Genomic DNA, 19233 nt, shown 5'->3' with positions numbered 1-19233 from the left:
GTGCACAAGGTTCCTTTTCCTCCACATCCTTGCCAACACCTGTTGAGAAGAGCCGCTCTGACGGGTGTGAGGTGAGATCTCACTGTGGTGTTGATCTGCGTTTCCCTGATGACGAGGGACGGTGAGCATCTTTTCATGTACCTGTCGGCTTTCTGTAAGTCTTCTTTGAAAAAATGTCTATTCAGGTCCTTTGCCCATTTTTTTTTTAAAGATTTTATTTATTTATTTGACAGAGATAGAGACAGCCAGCGAGAGAGGGAACACAAGCAGGGGGAGTGGGAGAGGAAGAAGCAGGCTCCCAGCGGAGGAGCCTGATGTGGGGCTTGATCCCATAACGCCGGGATCACGCCCTGAGCCGAAGGCAGACGCTTAACGACTGAGCCACCCAGGCGCCCCTGCACATTTTCTAACTGGCTTATTTGCTTTTTGCTATTGAGTTGTACAAGCACGGGGGGAAAGAAGAGTCTCTTCGATACGTAGCATCGGGAAAGCCAGATCACCACATGCAGAAGGAGTCTGGGCCCTTACCTTGCGCCGCTCACAAAATCATAAGACCTGAAACAATGAAACTGCTAGAAGAAACCAGGGGAAAAGATCCCTGACGCTGGCTTTGGCAAGGACTCCTTGGATAAGACCCCAACACCAAAGGCAACAAAAGCAAAACTGGGACTACGTCAAACTGAAGAGCTTCTGCATGGCAAAGGAAACCACCAGGGAACGGAAAAGGCAGCCTGCAGGATAGACTTAGGTCGGGTAAGGATTTGTATCCAAAACAGAAAGGATCTAGCGTTTGTGTTTTCCACATAGTTCAGACTATCATAATACATCAACTCCTGTAAGTCTGATGGCTTGTGGTAGACAAGCCTTTACGAGATACAGTATCATGACCCAGCAATTTTACTTTTCTCCGGGTGGGAGAAAAGAATGGTCTGGGGAGAGCAACGAAATTCTGTGAGTTCCTGATGAGAAACTATGCAGTTGGCAGCCCTAGATGTGGGTCCTGGGCCACCTTTACATCCACGAGACCCGGACGACACATTTAACCTTTAACCCTGTTTTTTGTTTGTTTTTAATTTCTAGTCCTACTTCTTTCTTGTGGTTAATGGATCATCCAATAAAATGATACACATAAAACGGCTACAAACTGGTCAGTGTCAACACTGTTTTATCATTGTTATACCTCTGGATTAATCGATTGTAAAACACCATGGAGAAATAAAATAGATTTAAAAATAAAAGGTTAGAATTTTAAGATTACAAATGAGTTATTAATCTATGTCCCATCCTTTATATTACTTTTAAAATTAAATATTTACAATCTAAAATATTTGTGATGTTTTAAAATTTTAATGTATCAAGCATTTTAAGCTACACCAAATAGGGGCACCTGGGTGGCTCAGGTCATGACCTCAGGGTCCTGGGATCGAGCCCCACATCAGGTTCCCTGCTCAACGGGGAGTCTGCTTCTCCCTCTGCCTCTGCCCTTCCTCCTGCTTGTGCTCTCGCTCTCATGCTCTCTCAAATATATAAAAAAATGAAATAAACTACACCAAATATACATCTGAAAATACATAGGGAACTTTTTAATAAACATCAGGGCAGAAGGAATTACAGCTCCTAATTCAAGACACAATTCATAGTAGCAAAGAAGTCAAGATAACTCTCAGGCTCCTGAAGGGATATATAGTAATAAAACAAAGTATATTAACAATGTTTTCAACTGTGAAATTTTTTTTTAAAGATTTTATTTATTTATTTGACAGAGAGACAGCCAGCGAGAGAGGGAACACAAGCAGGGGAAGTGGGAGAGGAAGAAGCAGGCTCCCAGCGGAGGAGCCTGATGTGGGGCTCGATCCCAGAACTCTGGGATCACGCCCTGAGCCGAAGGCAGACGCTTAACCGCTGTGCCACCCAGGCGCCCCTAACTGTGAAATGTTTTAATTATTATCAACTAATAAGAAAATGTCCGTTCAATTAGGACTGGCAAGTCCCAAGATCATCAGTCTAGCACCGACTCCCTGCCCTGGGCTGGTGAAGACAGACCTTGTTAGAAACAGACCTTCAGAACGAAAACACAGCAATTTGAAGATTTAGGGTTATCTCTGTAGAATTGAGGAAACCTAATACTTCGTACCAGTGGGTCCTCTCAATCTTTACTATTCCTTTTTTCTCTGCAGGACCAAGCATACATATGTATTTCTACTGTGTTTTAAGGTTTATATACTTGTAACATTCCATTAACTTCACTTACAAGTAAAGGATACCTTTTTCACCAAAAGAAAAAAGGCATAAATACACAATTTAAAGATTTTTTAATCATACAAGTCCAGTAATGAGATCATCTAGTTGGGAAATGGGAAAAAATTCACTTAAACACTAAATAAACTCTTAAGTACAGTAGGATATAAGTTAGCTTTTCAGAAGAACATACAGGGCTGCTCAGAAGATCTGGTGTTTTCTTGAACAGAAGTCTTGCAGAACCTACTTTTTTGGCCACCTGGGACAAGGCGTAAGCTGACTGGGCCTCCCAGCCTGCCCACCGGCTCGTAGGAAACGCCGCCTCGTGGAAACCGCAGGCCTGGGTTCTTCCAACGAGGAGCCCTCCCCGAGCACCGCATCCCACAAACACAATCGATCACGGGAACAAGGTGAAATGTAGGAAATTAAAATGAAAGTCTCCTACAGCACCTAATGCCAGGACGCCCCCCACCTTGCCGGGGACCCACGGACGCTCTGCGAAGACCCACGTCTGCCCGTTAGTGCTGCCCCAGTGCTCGACCCCAGTCGGGAGCTGCGGCTCTCAGGACACCCGGGGAAGGTTTCGGTGCTGAGCACACGGCGCACAGCTAGGACGGGGTAGGAACCGCTCCTGGTGTCCTTTCTCCTCTGCTGGGGGGCCGGGGGGGGGGGGCGTTTATTTGAAATAAGAAAATCTCACCTCACACACATCTGAATTTCAGTTTTCTTCAAACTGCCCTTCTACCAACAGTCTTTCCCTTGGTACCCGCTGGGAATATTGAAAAGGCAGCACGGGACGCCATTACTGTCCCCAAGTGCTGACGGTACCCAAGCCCATAGGCTGTCAGGGCGTAGCGGGACTTCTCTGCACGGACACACTCACATGAGACACAGATGATGATCGCCACCGGCTCCCAAAGGCTGGCCACCTGCACTGGAGTCACCTGGGGACGCACCCCTAGCCCCACCCCTGGGGTTCGAAAGGCCAGGCTTCTGCACGGCAGACGAGAACCAACAGGTAATAAAGCAGAGCTCGGGAGGTCACCACGGTGCCTAAGTACCTGCCCACACCTGTTCAAAGTTTCAGGAGCAAGGACAGCAGCTTTCAACAGGCGGCTGCGGGAACGGCCCATGGACCGGCGGCCATCCAGACTGCCGGCTTGGTCTGGACGGTGCTCGGGCCTTTGTGAAGGTGCTCAGTCAGAGCCACCCCGCTTGCAGAGGCCAACGGAGGGCAGAAACCCTCCAGGAGCGTCCGTCCACTGGCCGGGGAGGCACCCTCCTCCCACAGGCGGGAAGGCTACAGGGAAGTCTGTTTCCATTTAAATTAAGATTCTGATTTGTTTGTAATGACCAACTACTGGTGTTCTTTACACCAGCAACACCTTCGGTACGTTTCAAAGGATTTGATGCCATAAATCACAATTTTCATTCTACGGCGATACAAGTACTCTGGTTAAAAACACATACGGAAATGTGCCAAGAGGAAAGGGAAAATGCCTTCACCACTAATATTCTGTCCAACAGGCCCACCAGGAGCAGCCTGCAGGCGGTTCACAAACGTGGGTTATAATGTACATAGTGCTCTGCTGTAAGGGAATTTCTTACCAGGAACGATGTCTGCTTAACAGACTTGAACGTTCAGTGCTATGAAGCAGGTAACTAGTATCTGCCCCGGGATCCACTCCTACTCGTCTCAGCCAGTAAATACACTGGCACTTAGAGACCCCAGCAGGTGCAGCAAAGTCCTCAAGCAGGTGAGCGAGACCGAGGCAGACGCAGAACGTGGCCGTCCAGGTAGAGAGGCCAGGGAGGGCTTGCAGAGGACGGGCAGGATGGGTGGAGGGATGGGAGGGTGCATCGGGGCTAATGGGACACCTCAACCACCCTCTCAGACCTGGAAATGAGACAGGCTGAGGCCACTTACTGCCCTTTTCCATTTTACAGACTTAGAAATACTTTCATGTCAAATATTACCAAGCCTAGTGCCTCGCCTGTCAGGGCCAGCACTGACCCTGCAAATCAGCGCCCACGGCTGGGTCGTCACTCACAAGGGTCGCCGCGGCCACCTCGGCTGACACACAGCTCTGAGCTGCGAGAAGGCTGCGGACTGTCCATCTGCACTGAACACGGACATCGACAGCATCGCATGGAAAGAGTGAAACCTAAGACGTAAACATGCATACCTAACAGGGAGGGAGGCAACCAAGAGATTTCCCCCGATCTCAAAAAACAGAACGGCTTCATTCACAGCCCAGATGATTGCAGGCTCAGCCCTCGCAGAGGAACAGAGCCCCCGCTGCCACTCCAGGCCACGGCCGAGGAAGAGGGGTGGGGGGGGAAGGGTGGCTGCACGGATGGTCCCTGAGGCTAGACGCACGGCCTCCCTGCGCTGAACCCGCCCGCAGCTCCCTAGTTAGCAGGGATGAACTGGGAGGTCGGTGCTGGAGGACGGAGAGAAGCTGAAGGACTCCCGAGGACCCCGGCACCCAGTGGGGATGGCTGGAGGCCAGAGTGCAAGGCCGGAGCAGCAAGGCCACGGGATCCCCCCAGCCGCAGGTGTCACCCCCACCCCGTGGCCTCCCCGGTGGGGGGAGCCCAGCGCCTGCAGGAACCCAGACACTGCGGACTCCCCTTGGCACACATTCCACACGCACAACCCAGGACACACAATCCAAGCACGACTCCTGCTGAAAACCACCGGTGCCGCCGGCTCTGCTGTTAATGATTCACCCCTGCACCAGCCCAGCGCTCGGAAGGAAGCAATCTGGGCCGGGACTGGCAGGAGGACCGTCCCAAGGGCCTACACCTCCACTTCCGTAAACTTGCACAGAAAGCAGGAAGGTCAGATAAGGTCAGCTCCGGGGATGCAGCCGCCTATTTCGGTGTGACTTTCTGCTCAAAAGTCAGAGCGCTGAAAGTACACATCAACCCTCGACCGTCAGTCCACTGGCCAGACTTGCCTGGAGAGAAAAACAGAGGCGTGCCCCCAGTCACTCACACGGGCACCCGAAAACAGAAAGGCCCAGATGCCACTGTCTCATTAGGCTCGGTGCCCAGGACCCGAGGCCCAAGAAGCCCCAGGCCTCAGCCCAAAGGGCCAGGGGTGCAGGAAGAGGCGGCCTGATGAGCACACGGGAGCCTCCAGGGCACCGAGCTGGAGCCCGTGCAGGGGCCACACCCAGGACACCCAGCGCCGCGGCGCCCCAGCCCCTCCTGCCCCACTGCACGTCTGCTCTGATGATGGGCTTACGGTCGATCTTCTGCATCACAGAAACGGCTGTCACCCCCGCCTTAGCGTCCAACATGTCCGCTGACGCAATGGACTAAATGAACGCTCGAGGAAAGGGGGACAATTCAAAAGCATCAGACAGCACAAAACCACCCGAACTGTGGAATCAAGTGTGATTGTTCTAACTGGATGTCTGTTTGCAGGTACACACACGCTTCCCCCAAGTACACACCAGCACGGGGCGGGGCTTCCCCGGCCCTTCAGAAGTCCACTGCACTCGGCATTAAAGAGTAAACACTTAACACAGCAAACTCCTTCTATGTTCTTCAGAAAGCTCTTTTATTAGGAACATATTTGCCCCCTTTTACAAGCACACACCTCCCTTAGGAACCACAGAAATTCTACAAGGTATGACAAAAGCCTGCTGCTTTTCTCAAAAAGGTCGTCCAACACTCAAGCCAACGTCAGATTAAAGCACCTTTTGCGTCTGCCCCATGAGCTATAGTGATCAAATCTACATCTCATACCCACTTCAGCCCAAAGTGCTCCCAACAAAGGCCAGGATCCTCAGGGTCACTCACAGGAACAAAACACAACCCACGCTCCAATGCCAGGGAAGGGAATTTATGGGGAAGGAGAGAGGACTGTGGCTGCCTCCACTCTGACCTCTGACTTGCCAGTTGGGTTCTTTGCAGCTTGTTTCTGGGCTCAGGCAGAAGCCCCTGAGGACAAACCACCCCCTGATGGAAACCAAAACTACCCCCCAAGCAGTAAGAACTGTCCTGAGCCAGCAAGACCCCGCCCATGCTGGACCCCAAGACCGTGGTCTATTTAATCTTCGATGCCCATCAACATGTACCCAGCCACCTTTGCTCCACATTTTCTTTATATAAATGTGGAAGTATTTTTGGCACTTTGAAGACAGTCTTTGAGACACTAGTCCCCAGGCTTCCTGCTGGTGGCCTCAAGGAAACAAATTCATTTCTCATCTCACCACCACTCATTTGTCTGCCTTTGGATTTTGTCAACAGCGAGTAGCCAAGCCTGGAGCGTCCGGGATTCCTGGAGCCAGGTATCCTTGTACCCTTGTGCCCCGGCGACAGCAACACGTGATTCCTTGTTTATAGAACTATTTAATTATCTGCATATAGCCAGTGCTGCAACAGGCTCCCAGAGCAGAAGGACATGTGGGCTGACGTGGGGAGTCACTGGTGGGGCAGAGAGAGATCAGCCAAAAGCCCATGGAAAAAGGATTACAATTTTCCAGACAACCAACAAAACCAACTGGAAGCCTGTTCACAGGCATCTTGCTCCAAAGAAGCCCTTTCCAAAGGTTATCAAGGATTCAGGCAGTCAGGATTCTCCCCCCCCACACACACACACACACACCATAAAAAAAAAAAAAGAAAAAAAGAAGGAAGGTTGGAGGAAGAGGAAGGCATGAGCAAGGGAAGAGGAGAGAACCTCAGAAGAACTTAGGATTTAGAACAAAGTCGTAAATGGAAATTAAACATAGGCCTCTGGTCATCTCACGGAGGCCCAGTTAGTCTAAGAGACAAGTAACAACATTCACACTTTCATCTGAGCCTACAGGTGATCTCCTGGAACCAGTGCATCATGAAGATAAATGGAAGCGAAGAATCAATTCACAACGCAGTATAATGAGTCAGCCAGAATAACCAAATTAACATGATCTACTCAGAGTCAAATCATAGCTTTCTTTAAGATTGGGGTGCTCTACCGCTCAGGGGCAACCTTAGATTTAAGATACTTAAACTGGAAAATGATCTTGTTTCCCTTAATTCTGATAAGCACAGCCCTAGCGAGATGGAGTGGCTTTCCTCGCTTACGGGACCGACGCAATCATAATTATGCACCTAGATCCGAAGACAGAATGAATACTCCGTGTTTTCTGTTTAAACTCGTCACGGGATGTCCGATGGCAGAGCACTCATGAGACATATCCACGGTAAATACACAGTACAAAAAACCGTCTGCGTGCCGGGACTGATTTAACAAGAGAAGTCTTCAAGGGCCCCTGATACGGGAACATTTATCTTCATTAACAAAGGGCTGTATGCTTCCCGACTGAGGAAATGGGAAGTTGTGCTGTCCAGAAACAATGTCCTAGGGAAAGACCTACACGCCTACACACGCCCACCGTAGCAGGACCATCCCAGACACAGGATTCATAATTCTGATGCAAACAGGAATAACCAGGGAGTGGGGGAGGGTTCTACAGAATTGGAGACCGCATCCCAGGATAGCCAGGTGTCCCACGAAGGTCCTACCTGTTCTAAACAGTTATCCCTGCCCACACTTACCTGGATTAAGACTTTATTTACATATAGCAAAGGTAGCTATAAGATTTGCCCTGATTTCACTTGTATGTGGAATCTAAAAAAAAAATGAACAAAACAGAAAGAGAGAACTGGTTGTTGTTGGGCAAAATAGGTGAAGGGAGTTAAGATGTACAGGCTTCTCGTTACAGAACAAGTCCCAGAATGAGAAGAACAGCAGAGAATACAGTCGATAATATTGTAATAACTGTGGTGACAGATGTGTGGTGACAGACGGTAACTATACTTATCGTGGGGAGCATTTCATAATGTATACAATTGTCAAATCACTACGTCGTACACCTGAAACTAACTTAACATTGTAGGTCAACCATACCTCAATTAAAAAAAAAACAAAAAAGATTTGCCCCAACAATCTTCTCCAATCACTAGATTCTCTTCACAGTTATGAGTAACCACCAAATAGCTTCCTCTCAAGGACTGAAAACTAAAAATAGGATAACAAAAGAAAGCCACATCCTGACGACTTTATTAAGCAGATTATAGTTATGAAAATAAAGGATGTTAGAAATTAGATTCCTAAAATACCCTTCGAAGAACTCTGTACCAGTAATAGCTCATAACTGTTACATCAGGAGGAAAAAATATTTAGGGTATATGGAAGTAAATAGGTTTAAAAAAAAAATCACATTCACCATGAAACTTGGCACCTTTCTAAAAATTCTACTTTTGGACTGGATTAACGTACTTCATGAGGGCAGGCCTCAAGCTGGGGCAGCAGTGAGGGGAAGCAGGTGTCAGAGCGGCGTCAGCAAGAGCTTCCCGGGCAAAGCAGGCTGCTCGGACCTCACACCCAGCCGTGTGGCCCTAGGCAAGCTCTCCGAGCAGGTTTCCTTGTTAGGAGACACATGTAACTTAACTTAGGTTATAAGTCCTGGAAAAGTAATTTATGGAGACACTAATGCAATGCTTAGCACACAGTGAGCAGTCGGGGAGTGGTGGCTAGAAATACACGTAAGCACCTCCACCACGGATGGGGAGACTGTCCGCGTTAAGAAAAAAAGAGGTCCATTTGCAACATCCGATTTGAAGTCCAAAGTTTGCAGCGTCCGTGCCTACTGACAAGACTCCAGCTCTCTGGGGACAGAGAGGAGCATGGTTCATTCGATGTGGCCCTCATCCCTGCAAGAACTGGAGATCAGAACGGGCACTTCACTTGGAATAAAAGCACTCTACATAAAACTAAAAATTGATTGCCTCCTATGTGACGGGTAGCTGCTTAAACACAGCCACCATCATCCTGATAAGTAATAGGGAAGCTCTGAGAGGTCACTCTTCCCTTGTAGAGACACTGAAGAAGCTATTCCGGGAATCTCATTTAGAATGTTTTTCCCAGAAACACAACCAAGAATTAACAGCATTGTCTCTTAACCAAAATGATGAAGATTTCTGATAAAACCATACCACCCGACCTCCTGACTCTAAAGGATGCTGTACAGAAAAGTTAGCCCAAAGGGGCCGCATTTTCTGTTTACCTTCCATGAGAAAGGAGTTTCGAACATACAGAAAACGTGAAGAGTTGTAGAATGGACACCCATGTACCCACCCCCAGATGACAGATCAGATTTTAAATGTAAAGTTCCCGAGGCAGCCGGCTGAGAGAATGCAGGCATAAGCTTCACCCCCATTACAACCAAGTGAAGGCAAGGGAGCGCCTTCCCGGGACGTGCTGCTCGCCCTCCCGAGAGCGCCCACGGCTGCCACAGAGCTCCCAGTGCTGGTCTCAAAAGGAGCCCAGATGAAAGGCTGGATCCGCAGGCGTGGTTCAAAAGAAAGCAGCCACACGGTCTAGGATATGGAACACCGTCAGGAAACCGAGGTTCTAATGGTAGTAATGAGTTTCAAACCATTTGAAATCCAGTCTCCTCATCTATTCAAAGAGGATGTCATTTCCTTAGAAAATATTTTAAAAAGACTAAAAAAGATCTACATGAAAGCGACAAGGGAGCATGCAATTATAAGGTTTCCTCTGTATCTTAGTTTCCAGGAATGCTGGTGTCTCAAACACTGCTCCCCATCCCACACGACCCCTCAAGAACACATCACGGTCACCAGAACCGAGCCCACTGATGCAGCCAGCCTCGTGAGCAAATCAGCTCCGGTGAGCATGCCCAACCAGCAGCGGGGTCAGCTGCCCACCGGCCAAGGAAGACGCCCACCCTGGCCGTCCTCTGTGTACATTCCCTCCCCAACGCCTTGCTCTTCGCCATTCACAGGAGACAGAATGGACTACAACACTTCCAGAGAGCCCCTCTGACTTACACACTTTCCATCAAGGGCAGATTTCATCCAGAATCCTATTTGTGCCAAACACTAAACAAATCATCAAGGAAACAAAATTAAGGGCCAAATCTTCCTAATAAAAGGGAAGACATTTTAAATTACCAACAGTCATTATAAATCCCTTAGTAGGGGATCTACATAATGATTCATCCCATTTACAGGGGAGGAAAGAAAAGCAAATTCTACTTCCTTTTCATATTAATTTGTGTACCAATAACTGAGAAATAGCTCAAAGTCTGGACGCTGCTATCAACAGCAAAAGAACCCCAATCGCTAGTAGTCAGGTGGCCCGTGGCGGTCCACGGGGAGAGTGTAGCCATCACAGCCAGACTGGATTCGCTTGTGCTAAAAGCAAAATGAAACACCAATCCACCCACCCAGCAAGTCTTATTTTCACAGAATTTCCTGACATGAGACAGCCCGAGGACAGCAGCTTGTGGCCGGGAGGTACGTTACAATGTGCATTAGCAACAAAGTTTCAATCCTGGCAAGCGGATGGGCCATTTCCTGAGTTTTAAATGTGTATATTTTAATGACTTATATTTAATCCAATCATGCTCTTGCTTAAATAGCTCCTTAAAGACGGCTTTATATCAGTAAATCTCAACAGCTTTTAAGCATCCATTATATTTGCCAAAATAAGTAAGAACAAAAGTGGCTCTGAAGCCTGTTAACGCTCACTTAAGAATCTAGCATGAAGTCCATCTCCGCCTCATGATTTCACGTTACTTTTAAATAGTTATGATACGTAATTGAAGCCATAATTTCTGCAAAACCATTAAGTCCACAGGGTGCAGGTTGGGGGGCGGTGCCTCAAACCCCTATCGCTGGTTTCCGTTTTAAAAGAAGCTCACGGGGTGCCTGGTTGGTGCAGACTGCCCAGCAGCCAACACTAGGTTTTGGCTCAGGTTACGATCTCAGGGTTGTGAGGTCGGGCTGCAGGCGGCCAGAGCTCCGCACGGAGTCGGCTCGAGGTTCTCTCTCCCTCTGCCCCTCCCGCCCCTGCTCACATGTGTTCTCACTCACTCCCTCTAAAATACATAAATCTTTAAAAAGTAATCAAATAAAAAATAAAGCAGCTTACGAAAGCCCACAAGGAAAAGAGCCCACTCACATTCACAAACTGAAGAGGTGCTCACCTCGGGTGACTGGCAGGGTGAGCGTAAAGGGTAACGCCCCAGAGTGTCACGGACGTCACCATAAAGGACAAAGCCCGGGGTGGTGAACAAGCCCCTGCCCGTACCCAACACCAAGCTCCGAATGTTGAGGGTGGCCTGGCCTCTCAGACCTGCCCCGGGCTCCCAGGACCCCACCTGTGGATCCCGTCAGACGACATCCACGTTCCCGTGTCACCAGACGTGGGGCGTGATGACAGGCGGTGCTCGGCCCAGCATCTCCCCACACACTGAAGGCTGAGGAACACGCATACCCCCAGAGTCACAGCCAGTGAATTCTGAGCCTCAGTGAGCAGGTCCTGACCGCTCCTCCAGGAAGTTCCGGGAATGACTCCAACTGGAAGCCCAACAAGGTCCAGAAGATGCGGCAGGACCTTGTTATATACGATGGGCTTCCCAGGTACACCTGGGCCAGACACTAAACAGGACGTGCCTCTCCTACCTGAATAAACTCAGTCACAGGGAAGGCCAGGGATAGGAAGCACCAGGAGCTCTGTCCCAGTGGACACACCTGGCAGAGAAAGAGCGGAGCTGAGTGTTTACCAAGCAGACGTCAGGACATCACCTCGTTGATCCTCAATACTACCCTGGAGGTAAGGTTAGTAGCTCCATCTGACAGCTGAGGAAACGGAGGCTGGGGAGCCCAGCTAGCTCACCCAAGATGGTGCTGTGAGTGGTGGAGCCAGCAAGGCCCCCACCTACCCCCCAGATGCACAGAGACCAGGAAGAGCTCTTCTCAATGGACAGACTCATGTTTAGTCGAGAAACCTCAAGCTCCTCCCACAAATCCCTGCAAATAAGATTTAGAAGTGGTGGAGCCAGCAAGGCCCCCACCTACCCCCCAGATGCACAGAGACCAGGAAGAGCTCTTCTCAATGGACAGACTCATGTTTAGTCCAGAGAAACCTCAAGCTCCTCCCACAAATCCCTGCAAATAGGATTTAGAAAAACATCCAAAGAGATTCAGGAAGCAAGAAGAAGGTCACCCACAAGTTAAAAATGGAATTTTGTGCTTTCAGTTCCCACTGTACTAAAACCCAGCCCCCTCAAACTGACAGCTGCTCGGGGAAACTGTCCTTTCTGAAGCATCAGGCCAACTACAATATTTCATCTCTTCCCTTCCCCTGACAATACAGGCTTTGCAACTGCTCTTAAATATACCTGACATCCTTCTGTGAGGATTTGTAAGCTACATTTTGTCGGCATTTGGGGAACTGTAACACTAACTGGCCGTGCTCTATCTGCAGTATAAGAAATAATCCCTATTTGTATTAGTTTATTCATAAAGAAGACTCAGAACCTCCCAGTGAGGTTAATTAATAACACAGTTTACATTTCCATTTTCATTTCGGGTAAAATGGCCTACAAAATCGATTTTTCCCAAGAAGTAACTCTTGATACTCCCTTGGACTGTCGGGGTGCATCCATGCCAACTTCATCTTTATGGGGAAGGGAATTTCAGCTTGGCGAGAAAGGGGAACAGGGAACACAAGGATTCAAAATAGACGCTCATGTTTTTCCTGAGTGACGACGTCAAGGAGGGTGGCTCTGTGTCAAAACGAGGCGACAGGCGTGCGCTGGCTAAGGAAACTCGGGGGCATGTGGGCCTGCCCCTCCCCCAGCTTCTATTTGCCTTATGAACTCCTCACAGAGGGCAAGCTACGTTTGTAAGACACTCGGCCGGAACACGAGGAGAATCATTCCTGTGATTGGGGAATCAAGTTTCTCTCTGTAGAGGACGAAGCGCTCAGAAGAGAAGCCACACCTGCGAACGCCTTCCTCCTCAACCAGAGGCTCAGCCCTGAGCCAGGTGTATCCGAGGTCGCCCAGGCAGAAGAGCTGGTATGTGTGCATGTGACTTCTAAATTATGTTTAAATTATTAAATGTATTATTGTTAAATTATTAAATGACCTGACTAACCAGATAATTCAGTAAAGAAAAAAAAATTAGTTGTTCATAGTTGTGAATAAAAATGTAATGAATCCTCTTTCTGGTGCTGACAGACTAGTTCGGATCTAGCCCACGGGCTTCAATCTCATTAGGACACAAACAGATTTCCAACCCACTCAGCAAACACATGATTTAAAATCACCAGCCCAGAGGAAAAAGATACATTCCTAACCTAGTATCAATCACAGAATCCCTTCATTTCTCATTATCTTGGATAGTTTAGTCTTTCTTTTTCCCTGATTTTTAATACCCACTGTACAAAGCCCTTTAGTAAGGAACCATCTCGATCTGGAATGCACACAGCATACACAGCCCATTTTACTATCCAAGATATTCAGCCACAAAACCAAACAGTAACCGTCCTCCCCCGAAAGGGACTGCTTGCTGTAATTTTAATTTTTACAACTCCATATCTTAGCATTTTCCCACTTTGTCTCAGGGGCTTATTAAAATTAGTAACCCCCCTGGGTCCCCAAGAAAGCAGCACGGTATATGCGTGGTTGGGGAGGACGAACACTGTCCTTCGGCATGTTAGCGCCGATATTCTTACCCCACACCAGCTGGGATTCCCAATTAGCGTCTCCTCTTGGCGAGCGCTATTTATTATCATCACGAACAAACGGATGCAATACTTCTTTTGAGACGTGACAAGTTTTTGACCCTCTTAGCAGAAAGAACAGAGCATGGGTAACAATAGGTCACCTCCGAATGGGGTGCGCGCACACACACAGATCACAAAAAAAGAACTAAAGTGGACAACCTTGAGAGTAGAAGTCTAGAGAAGGAGAAACTGGAACGTGAGAAGAGTGCCAGCCCGATAAAAAGTGCCCAGAAACCTATCACATCACCCAAGGTGCCTTGCCTGTTACAACAGATAAAATGTCCCCAATTCCCAGGATAAACAGCGATACGCAAAACTAAGTCAAGTAACTGCAGCCCAGAACTTGATTTTTTTTCAGGGTGCTTGAGCAGTTATGACGAGAACTGGAAACGATCTTTAATAATATGACTGGATCTGAACTGGTGAGTCAGTCTACATATATGACATCAAAACGGAGATTATCCAATACACTCTCTTTACAAGTCAGAAGAATGCTACAACTCATCCCATAAATCACTGCTTAAAAAAAATAAACCAGCTCTAAAAAAAGAGACAACCCATTTGAAAAAGGCTGGGATGAGGAAGGCAGAAAGTGACTCACAACACCGAACAGCTTGTAGTCCAAACCATAACAAGAGTATAAAACCAGTGGGCCCAGCATAAAACAAAATAGAGTCATTGTTACCACTTTGACCCCGTAAAGCTCAGATCTAAGCATAACTAGAGCGTTGCAAATATCTTACGAGCCCTTGGAACCATTTTACAGATCTGTGCCTTTAATGTGTGTGTTTACTCTCCTGGCTTCCTGGCTAAATTTGACATCTATATTTATTCATCGAGAAAAGAACACTTAAATTTAACTATTTTCCTAACTCTAAAGAACTCTTATAATTCATGTCCACACGTTTCAAATCCCACACATATCGATGCTGCCATTTTGTAAATATTTTTCTTAATGCAGGTAACAATATTTTACGTCCACTGTGCCAAGTATTCCATTTCATTCACAATACTTCCTGCTATTTGACAACTCCGGGATGGATGTAACACACAAATTCTGTCCCCAATCCTGAGGTCTGATTCCAGGTGGAGGGGTCCCAGCTCTCTCCCTGAACCTCTGACCCCTTCCCTTCCTCCTCTCCAATCATAACAAATTATTAATGAGCAACTGCAAGAAAACATTTTTTTCACACACTTGTTTTCCAGAGTCAACCATGTCCTTTCAGTGAGGATGACGTCCACACAGAGTGGGCTGCGTTAGTCATGGCTGGGGCTTACTGACTTTGGAAGCGGTCCTCAGGACACCGAGGTCTGCAGCAACAGGCCCTCCGAGAACACAGGGGCAGGACCCGAGTTCTAGAGCTCCGTGTATCTGTTATCTCATTCCCAACAGCCCTGAAAATCTACAAACATTCCAACTGGCCACCTCTTTCCAATTTACTCTCTGGTGTCAGAATGTGCGTGTGAACTGCTCCTCGGCACTGGCCCCTTGACCAACACAAAAACCTAGCATCAGGTTAGCTTCCTGTAGCAGGTGCTCACTCACGGAGACAGTGCTCGGCCAGACTCCACCACAGCTCATAACATTAGCTGAAGTAATTTGGTATGTTAATTAGCAAAGAAGAGCACGAACTGAAAAACCCCCATGAGCAAAAGTTAGGAAGCAAGCAGACATACTAACAAAAACCACAAAACGTAAAACGTGGCATCTATTTCATAAAAGGACTTCTACAAACACCAAACAATTTTCATAGGCTGTATCACCAGGCGGCGGCTTCCCTAAGTTCTACCAAAATAAGACTTCAGCCCCTCCTGGACCAGAGAAGGGCAGTGGGTCCGCACAGCCCGCAAAACCACCCGCCAGTTAACAGAAACTTGCTCCTAAATTTCAATCAACAACTGAAATTTTAGACATGAGTCTTTTTTAAGTTTTCTGTTTCTTGTCTACTCTGCTTGATGTTTCCATTTATAGTTTTTCCTTAAGTCAAAAAAAAATGTTTATTTACCCATTAATGAAATTATTTGGGGGTCTTCCCAAAGCCAAAAAGGAAAATGCACAATATTCCAAAAGGCAAAAATGTCAGGAAAAGAAGAAATGCTTCAGGGAGAAGAGTGTGGGAAATGAGCCACGGCCGCTCCACCTGGCACCCTGCGTCCAGCCCCAAGTCTGTGCGCCCCAGACCGACAATCCCGGCCCCACACCACCGACTGGATCCACACATGTGGACTGAGGCTGTCAGTGCCCATGGGAGGGGCTGCCTGCCACATCTCCCCACAGAAAGCTCCCGCACTTTGCTGACAATGCTGTTTTGCAGCGAGAGGCTTTCCCCAGTGAGAGAAGCACAGGGTAGTCACAGACAGAGCAAAGAAAAAGGAGGCAACCAGCAGAGCAGGAAGTAAAAATCGGAGTTCCGCAGCCAAGAAGTCAACCGGCAACCCTTTCCCAAACGATGACCACCAGCACAATACAACACCAGGATCTGCAACAGAAAGTACGAACCCAACTGCACCAGTGTGTGTGACGTGCAGCACAGACAACCATCAGCCAACGGCCGACAGGCCACACAGGAACTCCGAGGAATAGTCTGGTCTGCTCTCTCAACCGGTATCATGTGCTTCAAATGCAACTGCTTTTCCACCCTCCTCCGAAGGAACGAAGCACTGGAAATCCCACCTGTTTCCACAATAGTTTCTGATATTGTCATAAAACGATGAAGGCTGATTTAAAGAATTCTCTCCGCATGAATCATGACTGAGGATAAAATGTGACAAAAGCTGTTTTAACTTTTCACTTTGCAAGGGAATATGCTGGGGGATTTTTAAGTTCCACAGTGTAAAGAGAGATTTCTGATCCTTCCAATCTCGGGCTTCCTCTCTGAAGCAACACGGAAAAACAAGTTGATTCATCTAATTTAAGCCAGTAAAACTGTGCTATGTGGTTACAAGACCTGAAATTCCAAATAACCTTAAAGAACGCTCCATCAACTCAGCATGGACAAAGCAGGTCAAAGATGACACAGCTAACCTGTGGGGGCAGCGGGGCGGGAGGGGGGGCACTGGACGGGCCAATGAGCCAACCTTCTGATTGTTTCATTCTTTAGCATTCGGCCCAGGTCTATCGGGTTTGCACAGAGAGAAAAACAATAATGTACTTCCCGCATGCAAACACATACCCTTTTCTCTGCCCAGACACTCAATAAGAAACTCATTAAGCCCTTTTTAAACATCTGTACAGACGGAAGGTGTTCACGGGGAACCACGCTGAGCATACCCTTGGTCTAATGTGGTTTTGCCAAGCTCTGGGTAGTGGAACATATTACTCACCCTCCAAGACAGATGGTTGGTGACAGGCCAGTGTCACCGAACAGGTAAGTGTGCCCCCAGTTCCTGCAGCATGGGGCCAGGACACACACCCTCAGCACCATCCCAGACTCCTGGAGCAACTGTGAGCTGATGTCCAGGCTGACCGGGGAAGGGGCTGCAGTCCTGCTGAGTTCAGATGGCTTTCCACTTTGGTAACACAGATGGGGTATGGACACTTACTGTCCATGTAATGCGGACATAGCAAAAGTGTTTGGGGGTAAAGCGTGAATGTTGGGGTGCCATAAGGAACACAAGAATACAACATGCAGCTAGGACCAAGACGGCCACAAAGTGAGGAGGAACCCCATCTGCACACCGACAAAAATCACAGAACTTAGGCAAATATTTTCCAATGGAGAGTCCATCCCCTCGAGCCAGCTGCCCACACTGCACACTTTATCCAGCAGTTTAAATCTAAATACTGTCCCCAGCTGGGTACCGCACCGTATCCCCTGCCTTCGGGTCCTCTGAGGTGCTAGCAAAGCCCTCATCGCCTTCCACCAGCCGGAATAGTGTCTGCTAAGCACACAGAGTCCAGGAAACAGCCTCCTCTCCTCCCACGGGACTGCTTCACATTACAGAACATTACAATACCCTGCAGAACCCCAAATTTGAAGCAGAAAAATAGAAAAATGCCCATCAACGTAGGGCTGAAAAGGCCGTTAACACCATGCCATAGCCCCCACGTTGATCCCTTCTTTGCCCTGAATGTGTTAAAAAGGAAAACATAAAGTCAACATCAGCTCCTCCCTGCTGATGAAAATTGGCACGAATGAATGTACTTTCTGGCTCCCTGCCCTCACAAAACCGTTACACACGCGCACACACACACACACACACACACACAAAAGTTCACCAGGCTGAACTGCTCCAAATGTAAATTCAAAACCAGCCAGCCTATCCCCACCGCACAAGATGGTAGTGGCCTTTGCAGGGTGAGCTGGGTGAATACCAAATATATATTAAACATCTCACATTTTGAGATGCTTCCTTTTTTAAGAGACAGCAAAACCCGATCTAAAACTTATGACAGTTGAGCACATGACCCCACCATTAGGAGCAAATAAGAAACCGCACAGAACACTCCATGAAATCCCTGCAGCAAATCTGCCACAAATTCTAAATATGAGAGATGAGAGCGAGACACCAAACCTGGCCTCAGGGGGAGGTTTTACGATTTCACCCAACCTTCCCATCACAACACACAGAACAATAGTAGCGCGATCTTCCCCCAGCTAGGGCAGCCTGTTTGGAAGCCAGGATGCCCGGGCCGCCGAGCTCAAACCCCCAAGTACAACGCCAAGTTTCGCATTAGAATAAGGCCAGCCGGCACCTCAGGCCGTGCGACGCGGACGTGTCCCCAGCGCCGGCCGCGGGGCGAGCGCACGGACGCGCACCAAGGACACGGCTCCCCGCCAGGCCGGCGCAGCGCGGCCCAGGCGCCCCCGGCCCAGGCGCCCGTCCCCGCCCCAGGCCCCGCCGCAGCGCGGGGACCCGCCGGCAGCCCGCAGCGCGGGGGACCCGGGCGAGCCCGCGGCAGCAGGGGCGGGAACAGGGTCGCGCGCACCCCTGCCCGGGACCCCCCCCTCCCCGCCCGGGACCCCCGCCCGGCCCCCGGCCCCGTCCCCGGCCCTCCCCGCGCCAGCGCGGCCCGGCCGGGCGCGGGGCCTGTTACCTTCCGACAGCTCCAGCTCCAGCTCGGCCAGCCGGGCCCGCACCTCCAGGGGCAGAGCCATGCCCTCCAGGCCGCGGTCCGCCATGCTCGCGGCGCCCCCGCCCCAGCCGCCTCCCTTTGTTCGCAGGCCGCGGTCTGGCCGCTCCTCGCGCCCAGCGGACCCGCACCGAGCGCGGCAGGCCGGGCGCGGCGCAGCGAGCGCTCCTCCCCCGGCGCCTCCTCAGCGCGGCCCCGCCACGCGGCCTCGCGCCCGCGCCCCCGCCCGGCCCCCCGAGCGCGCCCCCGGACCGGCCACGGCCCGCCGCTCTGCCGGTGCGCGCTGACGGCGGGGGCGCGCGCGGGGGTGGGGTTGGGG

At 49.4% G+C, this 19233-nt stretch overlaps 1 protein-coding gene across 4 annotated transcripts in view; it reads right to left on the bottom strand.

Annotated features, from left to right (window-relative positions):
- The window catches only part of DIP2C (disco interacting protein 2 homolog C), a 387541-nt gene extending 368546 nt beyond the window's left edge, over positions 1-18995 (bottom strand). For 3 of the 4 annotated variants that reach the window (XM_040645478.1, XM_040645479.1, XM_040645480.1), the window contains exon 1: positions 18879-18995. In XM_040645478.1, coding sequence (XP_040501412.1) covers positions 18879-18963 — 85 coding nt within the window. In that variant the 5' untranslated portion in view covers positions 18964-18995. The remainder of the gene's footprint in view (positions 1-18878) is intronic. The other variant, XM_040645481.1, reaches the window with a different exon arrangement.
- Between the last annotated feature and the right edge of the window lie 238 nt (positions 18996-19233).

This window comes from Ursus maritimus, unplaced genomic scaffold (assembly GCF_017311325.1).
Source record: "Ursus maritimus isolate PB19 unplaced genomic scaffold, ASM1731132v1 scaffold_31, whole genome shotgun sequence".
In the NCBI taxonomy this organism is placed as follows: domain Eukaryota; kingdom Metazoa; phylum Chordata; class Mammalia; order Carnivora; family Ursidae; genus Ursus; species Ursus maritimus.
Note: the sequence above shows the minus strand (reverse complement) of the source record. Positions and strands in the feature narration are given on the sequence as shown.